Raw genomic sequence first — 20,274 nt, forward strand, 5'->3', positions numbered from 1 at the left:
ATATTAAGAAGAGGTGGCGAGAATACACAGAAGAACTGTACAGTGTTATGAATCTCCATTCATAAGTTCGTCAGGCCCTCTGTCTATCAAATCTAATCCCTTGAATCTATTTGTCACTTCCACTGTATAATCGTAAGGGATTTGACTTAGGTCATACCTGAATTGTCTAGTGGTTTTCCCTACTCTCTTCAAGTCTGAATTTGGCAATAAGGAGTTCATGAACTGAGCCACAGTCATTTTCTGGTCTTGTTTTTGCTGACTGTATACAGCTTCTCCATCTTCAGCTGCAAGGACTATAATCAATCTGATTTCAGTGTTGACCATCTGGTCATGTCCACATGTTGAGTTGTCTCCTGTGTTGTTGGAAGAGAGTGTTTGCTATGACCAGGGTGATCTCTTGGCAAAACTCTGTTAGCCTTTGCCCTGCTTCCTTTTGTACTACAGGGCCAAACTTGCTTGATGAGCCAAACAGTATGAAAAATGACTCATCATGGCTTGTATGAAGTGGTGGAATCTGAGCAGGGGAGGAACAGCGGTCGGGGAGCAGCCCGGCTGGGGTGAAGTGGGTGCTGGTGATATGGCAAGGCAAGAAAGGCATCTGCACAGCAGGGGAGGAAACCTGGAGCCAGGCTCAGATCTTCTGTTGAGGGGAGAAGGGTGTCCCAGGGCAGGAGACAGTGGCAGTGTTAGACATAGTAGGGTGTTTACCGGTAGCTGGGTTGATTGAATAGGTAAATGCTTGAGGGGAATGGGAGCCAGGTTTCTTACCATCAGAGACAGGAATTACAAATGAAAAGGGGAAGAAAAGTAAACTGAACTCAGTGATGCTGGATCCAAATTGGAGATACTGATGTGAATTCATTGGTATTCAATGGATATGTGGAAACTTATAAAAATATGAATGTCAGTCTCTATGTGTATGTATATATGTATTCATATACATTCCTTAGCTCTGTCCACTGAGAGTGCCTGGGAGCAGTGACACCTCAGTAGCACTGGGTATACACAGTATCCAGATCTTGGTTTCTATAGCCCCTTCTCTGCTAGGAGGAATGAGGGCTCATTGAGAAAAGCCTACTTTCAGGGACTGTGCAGGGAACATACAAGGTGAATAGTGCCTGGTAAAACATCCAGTTTTTGGTTTTTGGTGTTTTTTTTTTTTGCTTGGAAGGCTGAAAACACCAGAGGAGGTATGGAACAGCCTTTTCATACTGTTCGTGGGGTTCTCAAGGCAAGAACACTGACATGGTTTGCCATTCCCTTCTTCGGTGGACCGATACTTTGGCCACCTGATACAAAGAACTGACTCATTGGAAAAGACCCTGACACTGGGAAAGACTGAGGGCAGGAGGAGAAGGGGACAACAGAAGATGAGATGGTTGGATGGCATCACTGACCCAATGGACATGAGTTTGAGCAAGCTCCAGGAGCTGGTGGTGGACAGGACAAGCCTGGCGTGCTGCAGTCCATGGGGTCAAAAAGAGTTGGACACGACTGAGCGACTGAACTGTACTGATGGAACAGCAGGGAAGCTCTGATTTCTGTTGTGGATCAGCTGAGGTTTGTGTGCTGCTATGTGAGGCCCAGTTAAAATCTCCAGGGCTATTATTAATAGCGTCTGATAGTCTGGAGAGATGTCTGAGTTAGAACTGTCAATTTGGACCCCATCGAGATATGATAATAGTTGAAATGAGGGAATCGAATGAAACCACCCAGGGAGTGTTTATAGAGTTAGAAGAGAGGAGGGCCAAGGATGGAGCCTGGTGACCCAAAGAGAGGGTGAGGACAGATCCAGGAAGCGAGACAGAGAGGAAGCTACAGAGAGGCAGGGGGAGAGCCAGAGGGAAGAAAGCGTGTCCAGGCAACAGTGTCATCTCGAGACTGCAGCATGGAGATGCAACAGCTTCTCATAACACACCCTGTGTTGTGCCTGGGTGGGGTGGGTGCGAGAACTGTATCGTATCCTAATCCGTTTCGGGGGAGTTGTCTAAAAGCTGCTGAATGGATCACCTTGCTTTAATTGTCTTCTAATAGAGCTGTTGATGGTGGTGATGACTGTGGTCACTCCATTTTGCAGAAGAAAGTAGTGGATGGGCAGAAAGTGAAACTGTTTTTATTGTTGTTCAGTGTTTGGCATCGGGTAGATGGTGCTTTAATAAATAAAAATCTACCTGCTAATGAGTAATAACATTTTTTGAGAAACAAAGAGTCCATTCCTTGGAACTTTAAATAAAAATCTTTACCACTAATCACTTCGATTGCAGTAATCACTCTGGTGACATCAAGGCCATTGTTAAATGTCCCCAAAGTTCTATTTGCCACTTCACGTGGGTGAGTGAATTTCACACACACACATGAACTATTGACGGAAGACTGGGGTAGGGAGGAGAAATAGTGCCCACTTGAACCTGGGCAATGTAGGGTCCATGGCTGGCGTGGCTGCTAACTCAGTGCGTAATCTCGAGCTAGTCATGAGCCAGATTCCTCACCTATAAGATAAAGAGTGGTTTACAGTATCTGTAGAATCCTTGCAACTTCTAAACCTCAATTATCAGCAGAGTACAGGCTGACTTGTAACAGTTGTTATTGTCCAGTTGCTCAGTGGTCTTCAATTCTTTGCAACCCCATGGACGGCAGCACATCAGGCTTCTCTGTCCTTCACTGTCTCCAGGAGTTTTCTCAAATTCATGTCCATTGAGTTAGTGATGCCATCCAACCATCTCGTCCTCTGTCATCCCCTCCTTCTCCTGCCTTCAATCTTTCCCAGCATCAGGGTCTTTGTAACAGTAAGGAAATGCTTTTAAGAAAACTTCAAGCTGTATCTTACATCTTCTACCCCAGTTTCAGAGGAAAGAATTTCTAACATAGATGGCAAATAATTATATTTACAAAGAATTATTGCAGCTCTGTAAAAGAACATGAAAAAAGAATCTGTCAAAGAAGAAATTCAAGTGACTGTTAACGTGAAAAAATATTCAAACTCATGAGAGATCAAATAAATGCAAATTAAAGCAAAATGCCTTTTTAATCAGCTACCAAAGTTGGGAATTGTAAAAAGTGGAGATGTTGTGGGGACAAAAAATGTATATATGCTGTGAAAAAAAATCTTATACTGTTGATATCAGTATAATTGGTACAGTTTTGGGAAGACAACTTGTTAAAATGTTTTAAAATCTTGAAAAATATTTATACTGTTTAATTCAGCAATTCCACTTTTAGAAATATGTCCTAAGGAGATGATGAAAGACGTGCACAAAATTTGTATCCAAGAAGGTTCATTACAGTCATTTGTTATTTTGAAAAATAATGGTGGAAAGTCAGAAGCAACTGGTATGTCCACGGTTAAAGGACTATTAAAAATAAATTATGGTGTATCCACACAGTGACGATTAAAGGCATGCTCTTCTGAAATATATGCTGACGGAGAAAATGTTTCCAGTATGATACTGAGTGAAAAAAAAAGAAAGCAGGCAACCACACAGACTATAAAATGCAGTCTCAATTTTAAAAGACAGTGTATGTGAGATGGGGAAAAAAAGACTAAAAAGAAACATCCCCAAATGTCCAATAAGGTTAATTTTGAATAATGATTTTATGTGTGATTTTTTTTTCCTTACTGAATTTTCCAAATTTTCTTCAGTGAACAAAAATATTGTTTTATAATTAGAGACAAAAAGCAATGAAAAAAGTTAAATCCCCCCCATTTTGTGTTAAGATTAAACTGGCTACAAAAATGAGCCTGTTGGGGGAGCCCTTGGTCCTTGGGGCCTGTGTAAGTCGCGCTGGCGGCTCCAGGTCTCGGAGCCGTGGACTTGGAGCATGGAGACCATCCAGTGGTCTCAGTCCAGCATTAGGAGAGCTAATTATCAGGAATTAAACGAGAAAAGAAAATCCTATTTCATTAGAGAATGTGATGCCTTCTGTTCCTTAAGTAGGAAGGATTACAGGCAGGCTAGATTAGAAAATTTATAACAGAGAGGCTATAAAAGGTAAGGTCTTAAAAATAGGATTCCGCCCCAGGGCAGAGTGGGATGAGCTCAGAGAAAGAATCAGGAGCTCCCAGCTGCCGGGCTGAGTTGGGATTGTATGTGTCTCACAGTGTCTCCAGCTTCTCTTTAGTGGTTGGCAAAATGAGGGAGGCTGGTTCGAACAGTGGTTTCCAGACTTTTTTTTTTTAAGTAGGAGACTGGAACTCAGGGGACCTGGATTCCCGCCCTGGCCAACAGGGGTCAGGATCCATGTGAGCTTTCAGGCCTTGATGCCCTGCAGGGCCCAGGGAGCAGCGGACTCAGAGCAGATGAGTGGTGGGGCCCCTGGAGCTGCATGACGCGGTGACCCTGAACCCTACCCCCACTGAGTTTTCCCTGTAAAATGAGGGCAATGTCTCCTTCCTTCCTTTTTTTCTTTTCTTAAGTCGCTCAGTTGTGTCCGACTCTGCGACCCCATGGACTGTAGCCCACCAGGCTCCTCCGTCTATGTGATTCTCCAGGCAAGAACACTGGAGTGGGTTGCCATTTCCTTCTCCAGGGGATCTTCCCGACCCAGGGATCAAACCCCGGTCTCCCATATTAGAGGCAGATGCTTTAACCTCTGAGCCACCAGGGAAGCCTTTATGTTGACTGAAAAAAAAGAAACAACCCCCCCACCCTGCAAAAACAACACAAACTAAAAAGAGATAGTGTTGTTCAGTTGTTAAGTCGTGTCCAACTCTGCGACCCCATGGACCGCAGCACACCAGGCCTCCCTGTCCATCACCAACTCCTGGAGCTGGCTCAAACTCATGTCCATCAAGTTGGTGATGCCACCTAACCATCTCATCCTCTGTCGTCCCCTTCTCCTCCTGCCTTCAATCTTTCCCAGCATCAGGGTCTTTGCCAATGAGTTAGTTCTTCGCATCAGGTGGCCAAAATATTGGCACTTCAGCTTCAGCATCAGTCCTTCCAATGAATATTCAGGACTGATTTCTTTTAGGATTGACTGGTTGGATCTCCTTGCAGTCCAAGGGATTCTCAAGAGTCTTCTGTAGCACCACACTTCAAAAGCATCTATTCTTCAGTGCTCAGCCTTCTTTTTGATCCAAGTCTCACATCCATACATGACTATTGGAAAACCCTGGATTTTTCCTACTGGAAAAACCTACACATCCATACATAACTACTGGAAAATAATAGTTATGCTTTATTTGGTGGAAAAACTGAGGACTAAAGCTTGAGACACAGCATCTCAGGTCACTCTGAGGGACTGCTTCAGAGGATAAGGGTGGAACCAGGATATATAGGAGCTTTTGCAGCAAAGTCAGGTAGATGGTACACCAAAAGATTACTATTAATTAGAGAAAATCGGGCATCTCAAATTATGGGATTTAGTGCATATCTGTGTATGAGAAGATGTAAGGCTAGGCTCACTGAAATGACTCTTTTGATGTGTATCTCAGCTATCTGGGCCCAGATCCTGTGCTTTTTCACCCGAGTCTCCTCAGGTGCACCTTTGGGGGTGGCTGCAGCATCTGACTGCCTGATGGTGGGCATCAGGCCTCCATCCTGAGTTCCCTCGGGTCTTACCATCAATGGGGTGGCTGTAATGTTGGTACTTGATGGTTACAACATCCTTTGTTTACTGATAATGGCAGGCAGTGTCAGTATTTTCATTCACGATTCTCAGCCTCCAAGCCGATTGAAGGACCCAGCGCTGACCCGAAGGGAAGTCGCTTTGAACCCTGAAGTCCTATGTGACGGCATTCTCGCGCTCCACCTGACGGCTGTCTCCCGGGGACTTGTAGGGAAGAAAAGGGAAGAGAGGCTGGGATAGAGCTTCCCAGAATCATGCTATCGTCTGCTCCACTCATATCTGTTCTCAAGCACATGGTGGGGTTTCCACCCACCGCTGTGTTGCTGTGTTACCGACCACGTTGGGGGCACAGAGCTCTCCCTCCATCCAGGACTGTCAGTTCAGTTCAGTTCAGTCGCTCAGGCGTGTCCGACTTTTGAGACCCCATGGACTCCATCCAGGACAGTCCCTGCCGGATAAACATTGTGTTGTGTTAGTTGCTCAGTCGTGTCAGACTCTTTTTGACCCCAAGGACTGAAGCCTGCCAGGCTCCTCCATCCTTGGAATTCTCCAGGCGAGAATACTGGAGTGGGTTGCCATTCCCTTTTCCAGGGCATCTTCCCGACCCAGGGATGGAACCCAGGTCTCCTGCATTGCAGGCGGATTCTTTACTGTCTGAGCCACCACTGCAGATATGCTTGCCACCTAGAAATGGACGTACGTAAAGAAGATGCTGTGTGTGCGGAACAGAGGAGCCCATGGGGCCAGGACTGGGTTGATCTGGAGACAAGTTACCCAGTGGTTAATCCTGCAATGCTGTTTCTTCCTCCCATCTTCCCTGCTGTCTGAGCTAAGAGTCTTGTCAGCGAGTCGCACCCACCCTTTGATTCTCCTTGTTCTTCCCGACCTCAAACACCCTAGTCATCCAGCCTCGGAGATGAAGGGTGTCCAAAATGACCAACGTGCCCAGAGGAAGAAAGATTTGGGGGTCTGGTAAGCAGATAGGACCAGCTGTGTTCAAGGCACTTCTTGCTACCCTCTGCTGTTTCACTTGAGGGACTGAAACTCAGTTTGGTCTGGTAAGTCTGGGAATGTCATTTTTAGTAATGTGTTCATTTAAATAAAACCATGCTGCAGCAGATCAGTTTGAAGGGTTATTGTTAGTTTTTAGTGAGAATTAGTTTTAATGGGATTTTTAAATTTGCTTTCCAACCACATCACGACCAAAGTCTGCCCAGGTATGGGATTCATGAGTTGTATTAATCATTAGAGAACCTTTTATTAACTGTGGCTGCCTAGGCTCAAGACAGCGGTTTTCTTTCTTAGGTAACCAGGGTACGTTCTCAGGGCCATTGTGACGGGCTTTATTTCTTGGAATAATTCAATAAATATTTATTGAATGGCTATGCCAAGTCCTGGAGAGTCAGACGTGAATAATACAGTTTTGCCTTGGAGGAGTTTGTGGTTTAACAAGAGAGGTGCAATTTTAACTCTATGGGGAGGAATGTCATGGCTATGGAGGTAATTAATGGGTAACACCGGAATAGTGGAGGGAATATTAGAACAGGAAGGGATGGCAGCATGAGGGTCTGGGAGGGGCAGATTGGTGCAGGGAGCGAGGAGAACAGGAAATGTGGGGAGTGAGCCCAGGAGGCCAGGCCAGAGGCGTGAGACTAGAAGAGGATCACGTAACACGTGGTCTCAGGTGACTTCTGCATCTGAAATGTGTTTTTTCATTTTCATTTTTTAAAAAATTTTATTGGCGTATAGTTGATTTGCAATGTTGTGTTAGTGTCGGGTGTATAGCAAAGTGGATCAGTTATACACTCTGCACTTGGCAAATGCGCAGTAACGAACGATATTCTAAAGGTCTCGTATGTGTGTTTATTATTGTTATTATTTTAATGCAGTTCTACTTATTAAAGGATGTAGGCCCTCAGGAGGGAGAACACACAGGCGAGCAGATCTGGAACCCACCCTTCTGCATGTCCACCCGATGCTTCATTCTCCACACACCTTGAACCCAGTTGCTGGTTCCCCCAGCCACTGTCCCTCCTGCTCCTGATCGTAGCCACTAAGCATTTGTCTACACAGCCTCTTCAGATGGGAGGCTCAGTCCACTCACTGCCCTGTCTCTCTCCCCCTTCGTGGACACAGGAACCTCACCGGCCTGCTCTGAAATGTCTCTGGAATCCGTTCGTTCCTCCAGCCACTATCCTAGTTCTCATTTCTCACTGGGGCTATTTCAACAACACCTTACTGGCTTTCTTGCTCCATCTATAATTCCCTTCCATTCAGGCTGTAGATTGTGACCAGGGTAACCTTTCTAAAACATAGTTCAGGCGTCCTCCCAGGCCTGCACTGAAACTTTAATGGCTCCAGAGTTTTGCAAAGGGTTGTGTTTTTCAAACCGTGGCCTAGGACCCATCTGCATCAGAATCCCCTGGGTTATGAAAATTCAGATTCCAAGGCCCCAGCCCAGGCTTCTTGAAATAGTGGGGCCCTGGAATTTGCATTTTTAATAAGGAACCCTATGTAATTTTTAAGCACTACTGTTGGATAAGTATAACCTGTAAAATAAGTCTGATACTTAAAGAAGCATCATACCCAGGCCTTCACGCTTCAGTCCAGCTGTTTATTTCTTTCTAAAGCCTCCACCCAAGACCCACCGGGTTCTTCTCTCTTTCTGTGCTTCCTGCTGCCACACCATCTGTTCTCTTTTCTTAAAATACCTTTCTTTCTCTTCCTCAGCTAACAAACTCCTATTGACCCTTCAAGGCCCAGCCCTGTGAAGCCTTCCTTGAAATCCTGAGACATGGCTTCCTGGTGTGTGCTTGCTCGGATGTGATCAGTCTCCTTTATCCCATTTCCCATACTGAATTATTTTCAGTTCCGCTTGCCTCCCCTGCCAAACTCTGCGTAAGGTTGTGTCCTGTTTATTTCTGCACCTTTGGCCCTTAGTACGGTAACTGAAACCTACGTGTTGGTTCGAAAATGAAAAGATCATCTATCTCCAGAGAGTGGATTTGGTTACTTGGGTTTGACGGTAATAGAAAAATGCACTTTGGTCTTGTGGGTTGAAACATCTTTCCTAACTGATTTTTATGAGTACACGAGAGCTCTCTTGCACATAATGAGAAACTAAAAGCTGAATGATGCTGTGGTCCATGAGAGATTCCAGCATGTGAACCTGAGTCAGAAAGACTGTTCTTGTCCCTTTCCTTAGAAATTTTCTTAGGTCCTGATTTTACATTCTAGTCTTTGATTTTGGTTTAAGTTCTTTTGGCTTTGTGATAGCCCTGCTAGACCTGCACCATCCCATATGGTGGCCACTGGCCCCGTGTGGCCCGTGCATGTGTGAAATGTGGCTGGTCTGAGGCAAGATGTTCCATGAGAGTAAAATATACACTGGGTTCTGGAGACTTAATATCAAAAAAGAAACTGAAGTAGCTCATTAATAATTATAAATCAATTACATGTGAACACATTGGGTTAAATAAAATATTGAAATTCATTTCACTTGTTTCTCCTTATATTTTATGGCTCTCAGAAAACCTTAAATTACGCATATGGCTCACACTGCATTTCTGTTGGACAGTGCTGATGGAGACCCTCCCTCTACCAGTTTTGGGTGTCAGGTTATTCTGTTTGCTTCTTCTATCCCCCTGAAACACTATTACCACCACCACCATCACCACCCAAGCACCTAGCCCTGAAGTGCACACCATCCAACCATCTCACTTACCACCCTCCTTACTGTGACCATCTACAGACCCCTGGGCCGCTCTCTCAAATTCCTTGAAGATTTAACACCTGGCTCACAGCCAGTGTTTTTCTAATGATGTCCTGTATTCCAGCCCTATTTCCCAGTGATTTCAATGTCTATGTAGACAATTCTTCCAACGCCCTGGCTCCAGGTCTTGATCTTCTCATGTCAGAAGATATTGTCCTCCCCTCTCCTCTAGCTGTTCACTCCCATGGTCATGAGCTACATTTATCAATACGAATAACCAACACCCAAGCCACGCCACCGCAGGCTTGGCTTAGGGCATCCTGCTCTTCGACCTCTGCCTCCGATTTTCCAGTTCTCTGCCTTCAGGACTTGGGCCTCAGCAGTTAGTTCTCTGACACCGATGGGATCTACACTCAAAGGCTCCTATTTCCTGTTCACCAACTCTCACCTCTCTGCTGGCCTCAACTCTCTCCCAATCTTGTTGAATTCCATAGTCTCTGGGCTTCAGTTCCTTTGGTCTTCAGTTTCCTTTGCACCAGCCCGGTAGAACTCCAGTCCTGGTTAAATCCAACTCTCCTCTTTCTGCACATTCACACCTGGACAGCTGAGCCATAGCTGGAGAAAAACACGTGCTGATCGTCTCACTCTAGATTCCTGAGCCCGTCCAGGCAGGCTCTGTTAGCCTAGAAATGTTGCTGTCTTTCCTGCTTTTACTTAATTACCTCTTTCCCTCTCTCCTAAAACTCTTAACACCTCCTCACTCTTAGCGGATGATCTTGCTCTTGACTTTGCTGAAAACAGAGCTACTGTACATCCAAAAGAGAACTTCTTGTAACGTCTAACACCCCCTCTTCACTCTGCCTAGCTGTCTGTACTTTAAACCGCACACTCGGCCTTCCCTCCTGCTCTCATGACTAAATTATGCTCCTAGCCTCCCAGTTTCTTTTGCTTCCTTCTCCTCATCCCCCAACCCCTAAGCTTTGAAATGCCCCAAGGCTCAGCCCTTGGACCTCTTCTCCTTTTTAATGACCCAGGTTTCATAAGCAATCTCATCTAGCCTCATGATTTTATACTTCACCTGTCCTCGCTACTTCTGCCCCAGCCCCAGCCCCCAACATGCTCCAAGACAGCTCCATGTGGCAGCTGCATAAGATTCCCAAGCTCCATGTGACCCCTCCCAACCTGCTCCCCCTGCGCGTTGTCCAGACAACAAATGGCTAAAAGCCATTCTCTTTTCCTACAGTAACTGCTGTCTCACCTGACAGCAACTCAGATTGCATCCAGAACCTAACCACGTCTCACTGCCTCCACAATTACACTCTGGTCCCGCCATGGTCCAGGCTTTTCTTTTCTCTGTGGCACTTATTCTGATCGAACATCTATTGGTTTGTTGCTGGTGTTATTGGGTATTGACTGCCTCCCACTGAAATATAAACTCCAAGAGGCTGGTACTTTGTCTGTTTCATTTACTGCTGTAGCCCCATTCCTGGAACAGTGCCTGACCTGAAGTTGGCATTGAATAAATCTTTGATGGACGAACTTGGGGAACACGGCTAGCTCACACCTACGAACTTTTAACAAAGCCTGGTCTGTACAGCAGTGCCATGGGATTGCGAATTCTGGGCCTTGTGTTGGGCTCCTGAGAGTTTTGGAGTCTCTCCCTCTATGGTCTGATTATGAAACAAAAAGAGAATCTGCTCCAGGAAAAATAATTTCCAGCATCTCAGCAGAGCAACTGAGAGGAGTGTTGGTAAGGAGAGGGGAGCTAGCTCTGTGGGCTCCAGGGTCTCAGCACCTGGAATGAGACCATCACCCCCGCACCTGCTCAGAAAATAGCACGTCTAGGTTCTGTTCTGCCTCTGGTGAGGTCGTGAGGAAAGGCGGCGGTCTATGAACTGACTTTCCTTTCATTTCTTTATTTAGGGCTGTGCTGAGTCCTTATTGCTGTCTGGGCTTTCCTCTGGTCGTGGCGATCAGGGGCTGCTCCCTTGGTTGCTGTGTGCTGACTTCTTATTGCAGTGGCTTCTCTTGTTGCAGAGCCTGGGTTTAAGGGCAGGTTGGCTCAGGGACTGCGGGCTCTAGAGCACAGGTCGGTAGTTGGGGCACACAGCTCAGTTGCTCCGTGGCGTGTGAGATCTTCCCAGATCTGAGATTGAACTGGTGTTCCTTGTATAGCAAGGCAGAGTCTTTACTACTGAGCCACCTGGGGAGCCCATACTATGTAACTTTCTAAAGGTCGATTATTTTGCACATATAGGGCCCTTGTCTGCAAGGACCAAAAGCAGAGAACAATATTTTACCACCACCATCAAAAATAAAAAGCCAAGGACTCCATGAATAGAAGCAAAGAAGATGACCTCTGTGGGCACCTGCCTTTTCTGTTCCCCAGCAGTGGAAGTGGCTTATGTATATTTGTTACATAACAGGAAAGGGGGGGGCGTGCATACATTTATTTAGCAGTTCCTGAAGTGTGAGGGAAAACTGCTGATAACTGGTGTTTTGCAGTCTCAGATATTGAGCATTTTATTGGGCTTGGGTCAGCGCTTTGTTTACTATCTATCGGTAGAGTTTTCCAGCGTGGTCTGGCCCATGGAGCTCGGGGATGCGAGCACATCTTGCTGAAATATACCATCTGTTCCCCAGGGGTGGTTTGCACTGCACACATGGTCTGAGTAGGTACACAGCTTCATCACAGATACTGAGACTATAGAAAACACATACCTTCTAATTGGTCACACTTCTGAGAATATTGGTGCCCTATCAAACCTATATTTTTCTACTTGTCCTTTCTCAATCACCCATCATTTATAGCACTTTGTACATTAAAAGGTGACAGCAATAATGTGGCCCAAACATGTACTTTTTCATCGAATATTAACACTGTTAACCTGGGCTCTCAGGCCAGGAGATGAAGGAACAGAAGATGAGATGATTTTCAAAACGCCGTTCAGAAAGCCTGGGCCAGACCACAAATGGACACCAGAAATCTGATCCTGTTGCTCTGATGGAACCCTTTTGGTACTGAACCACAAGCAAGTAACAATACGAACCAAAGGCTGCTGGGGGTTTCCAAAAGGCCATTAGATCAGTTCTCTCTTGGTGAAGTGCCTCATTTTTATCTTCATTGGAAAGAGAATTATACAGTCTAGTTGACATGTTCTCCTGTATGACATGAAGGTTACAAGCCATAGCTGAAATCTTTTACTGCAATTCATCAACCTTGATTTTCTTTCTAAACTTATTTACAGAAAACTACCCGAAGAACCCAGACTGAGGCCCCCCTCATGGATGAGGCAAACGGGACATCATTTGTTGCTGAGGAGCCCTCCAACGCCTCAACCAGCGGGAATACCTCCGTCAGGGACCCGCGCCGGGAAATTCCCATCGTGCACTGGGTGATCATGAGCATCTCCCCGCTGGGCTTTGTTGAGAACGGAATCCTCCTCTGGTTCCTCTGCTTCCGGATGAGAAGGAACCCCTTCACTGTCTACATCACCCACTTGTCTGTCGCGGACATCTCGTTGCTCTTTTGCATCTTTATTCTGTCTGTTGACTACGCCTTAGATTACGAGCTCTCTTCTGGCTATTACTACACAATTGTCACATTATCGGTGACATTTCTCTTTGGCTACAACACGGGCCTGTACCTGTTGACAGCCATCAGCGTGGAAAGGTGCCTGTCTGTCCTGTACCCCATCTGGTACCGGTGCCACCGCCCCAAGCACCAGTCGGCGTTCGTCTGCGCCCTCCTGTGGGCACTCTCCTGCTTGGTAACCACCATGGAATACGTCATGTGCATCGACAGTGAGGGACAGACCCACTCCCGAAGTGACTGCAGGGCCGTGATCATCTTCATAGCCATTCTGAGCTTCCTGGTCTTTACTCCCCTCATGGTGGTGTCCAGCACCATCTTGGTGGTGAAGATCCGGAAGAACTCGTGGGCGTCCCACTCCTCGAAGCTGTACCTGGTCATCACGGTCACCGTCATCATATTCTTCATCTTCGCCATGCCCATGAGGCTCCTCTACCTGCTCTATTACGAGTACTGGTCGACATTCAAGAGCTTGCACCACGTTTCTCTTCTCTTCTCTACCATCAATAGCAGCGCCAACCCTTTTATTTACTTCTTTGTGGGCAGCAGCAGGAAGAAGCGGTTCAAGGAGTCCTTGAAAGTGGTTCTGACCAGGGCTTTCAAAGATGAGATGCAGCCCAGGCATCCAGAAGACCGCACGGCCACCACAGCAACCGAGACTGTTGTCTGACCGGCGGAAGGAGATTGTGGACCAAAACAGTGGGACGAAGATGAGCCGCAGTTTGTACTTGGGAATGCAACTGAACACCCCCTAAAATATGATATGGAAGGACACCCTGCCCCACACGCATGAGATGCGAATTAATGCTGAGATTGTTCTCTTGTGCTGTACCTTCTGGAAATGCCTGAATATGTGTCGAAACTTCATCCTTTCTGTAACTTCCAAAAAATTCCTTCTGTTCCTCTTCAGCTCTCCTGGAAGCATTTCCCCATGAACTATAAAGATGACACCAGCAGGAAGGTTTACAGGTGTGTACAGGTAAAGGCACAAGTATTTGATGAACCTTGAAAAAGTAAAGCCATATCGTAAGAAGAGCATGAGTTTTGGAATCAGACTGACTCTGTCCTTTGCCGCTGGTTTGACCTCAGTTTTAACCCCCAGGGACCTCATTTCCTCAGTATAAAATGGTAACAGTAGTAGTCCATACCTCCTGGACTTGTGAAGATGACACCAGAAGGTGAGGTATGTGAAGGGTCTGGCACACGTCAGTGTTAAGAAACATCCGTCTCTGTGACTCTTTGAAGTGGAAGAAGAAATACACATTTCTGTTTTGTAAAGCACACACACACTCCCACACACTCAGCTCTATCATGTACAAATAATTGTTACATGTTTTTAAATGATGACTGTAATTTACAAAAGTCTTCTGTCTGTTGGATGCACGAGAACTCTGTGGAACACCACCATCTGAGATGTTAGGACCCCCAACCACCGTGTGCTGGGGCATCATTTCAGGTTGGGAGGGGAAGCATTTGGCCACTAGCGCAGGAGTTCCTTGAGGCTTCCCTTCCCTCTGTGGGAATGCTTCATGTAATGAAAGTCTGTTTTGAAATCCTTTGCTTGATATAAATGTTCATGAATGAAATCATGAGGGTGATTGTGTTTTTGGAATCCCCCTCCCTTCATGAAGAGGGTTATGTATTTATAGTCCCAAAGTTCCCATTGGCACGACAGGCCAATAAATCGGCAGACAATTTGTTGGAACAAGGAATAATGACTTTAATGGGAAAGCTAGCAGACTGAAAAGATGGCAAACTAACATCTCAAAAAAAAAAAAATCTTCCCTCACTGGGTTCCTTTTATTTGCAAGAGGGAGAGAGGCCCACTGCGCCACCAACTGGCACCTGGACCGCTTGCTCGAACTGGTGCCTGCCTCGCTGCCACTGCGTCCTGCTCATCTCGTTGCCTTGCTCTGGAAGGAGGCTCAGCAGCAGGGCTGAGGAGAGCATGGCCGCATCTCAGAGGGAAACAGGACATTTCTCCCCAGACAGACCTCAGCAGGATTTCCCCGCATCTCAGGGAGCTGCGGCTTACCTGTTGGGACCCGTGTCTGCACCTTCAGGCAGCGCGTCCTGGCCTGGAGACTATGCTTGCTTTCCTACTCTCCCTTCTGGGCGTCCCATGGAAACTGGCAACGCTCCATGGGGCTCTGTGGGGAGTAAAATGTTCACACCCATAAATGAGCCCATTACTATTTATGGGCTTCCCAGGTGGCTCAGTGGTAAAGAATCTACCTGCCACTGTGGGAGACATGGGTTCAGTCCCTGGGTCAGGAAGATCCCCTGGAGAAGGAAATGGCAGCCCACTCCAGTACTCGTGCCTGGGAAATCCCTTGGACAGAGGAGCCCGGCAGGCTACAGTCACAAAAGAGTCAGACCCGACTGAACAAGTATTTCTGTAACTGTTGGGCTCCGAAGGGTCAGAGAAGCTGTGATAACCTGGGTCTCAGTTGCCACCTGTTTCTGCTCCACCCTCTTTCTTTAGCAGGAAATGGTCACCTGTAACCAAGGGGGCACTCTCTCTGGGAGAGATGTATGAGGCTTTCCCACCCAGCCCGGTGTGGAGGCGGGAGGCTTTTTAGTGGGTGATGACATCTCTTCAGAAACAAGGCAGCTTGCTTTCAGGAGTCCAGATGGGTGTTGAGTGGTGACATTTAGGATGATCTTGTTTTTGATTGAAAACAGAGCGTCTTCACTGGGAAAGAACAGAAAACAGGAGATCAGAGTCACTCGGCTTTGTTTACTGTCATCTCCCCTAATGCCTCTGGGTTAGTGAGAAATGGAGCAACCTCATCTCATCCCAAATGGATCCTGGTCTCAAAGAGGAACTCAGATACTCTTGGAAACAAGGAATTTTCACCCATGGAGAATATGATGAACTAAATGGGAAGCCCCCCCCCCCCCCACTTACTGCCTTCCTGCAGATAAAGTGGGGAAATTTAATGTAATAATGAATATAAAAATTCTTCTAACATTTTAAAGAGTAATGCCTTGCAAAGAAGTAAGAGTCAGAATCTGACAGGGTTGCCAGGACAAATTTCTCTCTCTTCATCTAAAACCTGCTCCCAAAAGTGATCTATAAGGTTAAAACTAAAACAAGAAGAGTTAAAATAATATGCAAGTATGAAGAGGAGACAAGATCATCATTTATATCCACTGGGTATTTAGACAATCTGCTTAAGTCATCATGGATTACTAGGTGCCATTCTGGGAATTCCCGGGGCACGGGGATGAGGCTGCTAGAATAGAATGCTTGGTCTTGATGAAAGGGAAGGATTTGAAGCGCTTGTGCTGCAAATATTCGTGCATGGCTTTCTCTGCCAAACTCCAGGATGAGAACAAGGCCAAGATGAGCAAGTAGAAGCCCCGGTCTTCTAGGACAGGAGAGGAAGGTACACACAGGCAACTACAGCTCCAAGCTGCACACAGTCAGTGTCAGGAGGGTGTTATAAACAAAGCTGGGTGGCAGTCAGGAGGAAGAGGAATCCAACCTTTTGCAGTAAAAGGGGAATGTTCCATGGAGGTACCCTTTGGTTGCTGGAAGGGAGGTGGGATTTCAAAAATCTAAGGAGCGAGAGGATTCCAGGCAGAGGGCAGGCAGGAGTGAAGGCAAGGACACGGCCACATGGAGTGGGGGTGGGAGGGGTGTTGGGGAGCAGGGCCAGCCACTCAGTCTGCAGACTGGCTGGGGAAGTGGTCCTTGGAGACCCATCGGGTCTTACCCACCACCCCCTCCTGTCTCTTTGTCGCTATTATTTTTGGCTTCCTGGCACCACATTCTTCAAGTTCCTTGGAATATGGCTCCCAGGCCTCTTTCTCTTCCCACTCACATCGTTGTCCAGTCTGGCCAGGGTGGCATTCTAACGTCTTAGAATTTCTCCGCAAGTCCTCCACTGGCCTGCTTCTCTGTGTCAATTCAAGGGACCCACAGCTCCTCTCCTTTCTGGGCTGTACCCTGAGTCTCACTGCAACTCAAGCCAGTTTCCTTCTGGAAACCAAAACCCCATGGCTCGACTGTCTAATCACAATCACCTGCTTTCTCCTCCCACCACCCCTGGATTTCTACACCATGGAGACCCTTACCTCTGACCGTGGGCCCACCCCTTCTTGAGTCCCCTCTGCGTCATCTCTCACCCAGTCTGCAAGACCTCTGGTGCCCTGGGTCCAGCCACTCTCTCTCTCTTGATTCTCTCACCCCCTCATTCTCTGTCCCACCTAGACTGCTGAGCGGAGCAGAGAACCCTTATTAGGTAGGTAGAACAGGAAAAAAGGAGTCCAGAATGGCCGAGTCACAGCACCATAGATGTTGGGGGAGTTTGTAATTTCCTTGGTTCTGTCTCATCGCAACAAAAATATGAAGTGATGGATGGACCAGTGTTACAGCCTTTGGACGGACCAGTATTACAGCTCTGTGTTACAGCTCAGTTTTATTTAGAAAGTAAAGGAAAATGCATCCTCGAGGCATGAGGGCATGCTGACCCAAAAGACTCGAAGAGAAGAGAGGCCCCCAGCCCAATTTTGGCTCCTCTTTTTATATGTGTTTTCTCCTCCCACTGGGCCTGCCCTATGTAAATTGGGCTAGCCGGAAGTGTTGTTTTACCTGAGGTCCTAACTCCAATACTCAGACCCTCCTTTGTTCTATTTGTGTGGGCTTTTCCCTTCCTTGTCTTTTAGCCACCACCATTCTGGACTCCTTTTTCCTATTCTACCTAACCGCCTGATCAGGGCCCCTGCCCAGCGAGTGGAGTCCTAGCAGGCTGGCCTCTCATCAGGTTCCCTTTAACTCCTCCTCCATCCACTGGGCAGCTCTTCCAAACTCACTCTGTCTCCGCACTCTGCCTGGCACTTCCCCCTCACCCTTCCTCTCTCCTCACTATCCTACTTGATCGATCCCTGAAAAAAGAAAAATTAAGCTGTTAGGCAACAACTTTCAGATTCCCCCACCTAGGAGAACTCCAGCCCCCATAAATTTATTCATTCCACATTTGTTTACAGTAATCAGTCTTGACAGATCCAGTATATCCTGCTGAAAATAGGACCATTTCCCTGAGTACAACATTTTTACAAAGCTGTCTGATTGAGGTTAGATTCTCTGTGAGGAGTCTCAGTTGAGGCCATTTGTTCCCCAGGGCACTCCCTGTGAGGAAGAGAGTTCTAGGCTAACACTCCCTTTCTAATCTCTCCCAGCCAAGACCAGACTAAATGCTTGTTGCAGAGACCTCATCTTACAAGGAGGGGAGAAGCGAGAGGACACTGCTCTTGAAATGAGAAGAGGAGGCTAAATTGCATTTGGTGTGCAAGGGCCTACATGCTGCCCTCTGACTCTTGTTATCTATACTCCATAGTACAGATATGTAGACAGTTATCTAGATTGTCCAAAGCAGAGCCTGAGGCAAGGATTTTGTGTCTATAGTCCCTGAGGAAGGTTGTCCCGGGGAATACAAGAGGGAGTGAGGAATTCAGACTGAAGCAAGGAAGTCAAAATAGGGTGACTCAGGGAGTACAGGGGCCCAGGACAGTGGGGACCCTCTAAGGGATGCAAGTAATTCACCTCAGAACTGTCCTCCTTGGGGATAAAAGTGGTGCCATCTCCCACTCCTCATAGGCAAGAGCCACTCTCAGAGTGACAACCTCCAGCTCTTCTGGGCCTCCCCTGTGTCCAGGTGCAGTGTGGCTTGAGGTGAGAACACTGTTTGCAGGTGACCTCAGGGTAGCCCCAGAGTTGCCTGACAGAGTCTATTCTAACGGAGTAAAATAACCTGCCCCACAAAGTAGCTATGCCAAGTCAGAGAGATAATGTGTGTGAAACTCCGTGTAAACTAGGAAAGTGCAGTGAAAGTGTTAGTCGCTCAGTCGTGTCTGACTTTCTGTGACCCCGTGGACTGTAGCCTGAAAGTGTTAGTCGCTCAGTCATGTCTGACTCTCTGTGACCCTGTGGACTATAGCCTGTCAGGCTCCTCTGTCCATAGGATTCTCCAGGCAAGAATACTGGAGTGGGTTGCCATTCTCTTCTCCAGTGTATCGTCCCAACCCAGGGATCAAACCTGGGTCTCCTGCATTGCAGGCAGATTCTTCACCATCTGAGCCACCAGGGAAGCCTAAACAGCCACCAAAAGTTAGTTGTTCCTTGAAGATGTCATTCTAAGCAATGGCCCGATCACAGAAGGACAAACACTATATGATTCCACATAAGTGAGGTGCCCAAAGAAAGCAAATTCCTAGAGATAGAGAGTGGAGGGGTGGGTGCTGGGGGCTGGAGGAGGGGGAGCAGGGAGCTATTGTCTAGTGGGGACTGAGTCTGAGTTTGGAAAGATGAAAAAGCTCTGGAGACGCGGTGATGGCTGCACATCACTGTGAAAGTCCTTAATGCCACTGAAATGCACACTCAAAAATTAACATGGTAAATTTCATGTGACCTCTATTTTAGGAAAATAAGACAATCAGTGCTTATGCTTCTGAGGCAGTAGGAGTGCTTCTCAGCTCGCTTGACGGTGTGTGGCCCGTGCTGAGCACCAAGCTCACAGCATTGATGAGAAGGAAAGGAGACAGACTTCCTCTGTCACCCAGGGGTGCATGGCCCTGGTGCTGTCCCCAGGAGGAGAGAGACAGGAGACAGGAAGTTAATCAACAATATAGCTCAGAGTCGGTATTTTCAGATGAGTGATGTCTCCTCTGAAGCAGACCCACTTGACCTCAGCAAAACCATGCAGAGGTCACAGAGGAAGCCTTTGGGGCTTGGGGGGCCTTGCAGTCTGTATTTCAAGAACTCAGCTCTGCCATTTTTTATATGAAAGCAGCTGGAAACCATAGTAAACGAATGAGCATGGCTGTGTGCCAATTGTACTTTATTTACAGATACTAAAAATTAAATCTTATACAATTTATGTGTGTCATAAAAATTCTTTCCTTTTTCTTAAACCATTAAAAAATGTGAAAAATCACTCTTAATTTGTAGAAAAACAAGAAGTGGTGGCCAGCTTTGGTGGCAGCTGTCCCATGCTACTCCTGACCTAGAGAATTTAGGGACTCCCTCTTCTGGAATCGCCTTTGGGTTGACAGCCCATTTACTTGGGATCCTGACCTTGCTGTTTCCTGGAGACTGGACTTTGCAAAAGGACCAGCAGACATCCGGACTCAAACCTGAGGGATGAGACTGGTGTAAAGCTGAGAAATGTCATTTTTGAAAAATCATAAGGTGATACTATTAGTAGAAAATGGAGAAATAATCTATCATCGAAATACTCTTGGTTGTAAATATTATTTCAATTCTATTCTCAGAGACTGTTTTATTCAGCCATACCAAACTGTATTCTCTGAATCCAGAGGGACTTATTGGAGCCTTTCAGGAACTAGGAATGAAATATTCGTGAATAAGAATTCTTGTTAGGGTTTTAGAAGGATA

At 46.6% G+C, this 20,274-nt stretch overlaps 1 protein-coding gene across 1 annotated transcript; it reads left to right on the forward strand.

Moving 5' to 3' along the window:
* The first annotated feature begins 12,564 nt into the window (after positions 1–12,564).
* MAS1 (MAS1 proto-oncogene, G protein-coupled receptor) lies at positions 12,565–14,458 on the forward strand. The gene has a single exon (XM_069599315.1). It carries the CDS (start codon positions 12,565–12,567, stop codon positions 13,540–13,542), a length of 978 nt encoding a protein of 325 aa, XP_069455416.1. The 3' UTR covers positions 13,543–14,458.
* The last annotated feature ends 5,816 nt before the right edge of the window (positions 14,459–20,274 follow it).

The sequence above is a fragment of the Ovis canadensis genome, chromosome 8, assembly GCF_042477335.2.
Source record: "Ovis canadensis isolate MfBH-ARS-UI-01 breed Bighorn chromosome 8, ARS-UI_OviCan_v2, whole genome shotgun sequence".
NCBI lineage: Eukaryota > Metazoa > Chordata > Mammalia > Artiodactyla > Bovidae > Ovis > Ovis canadensis.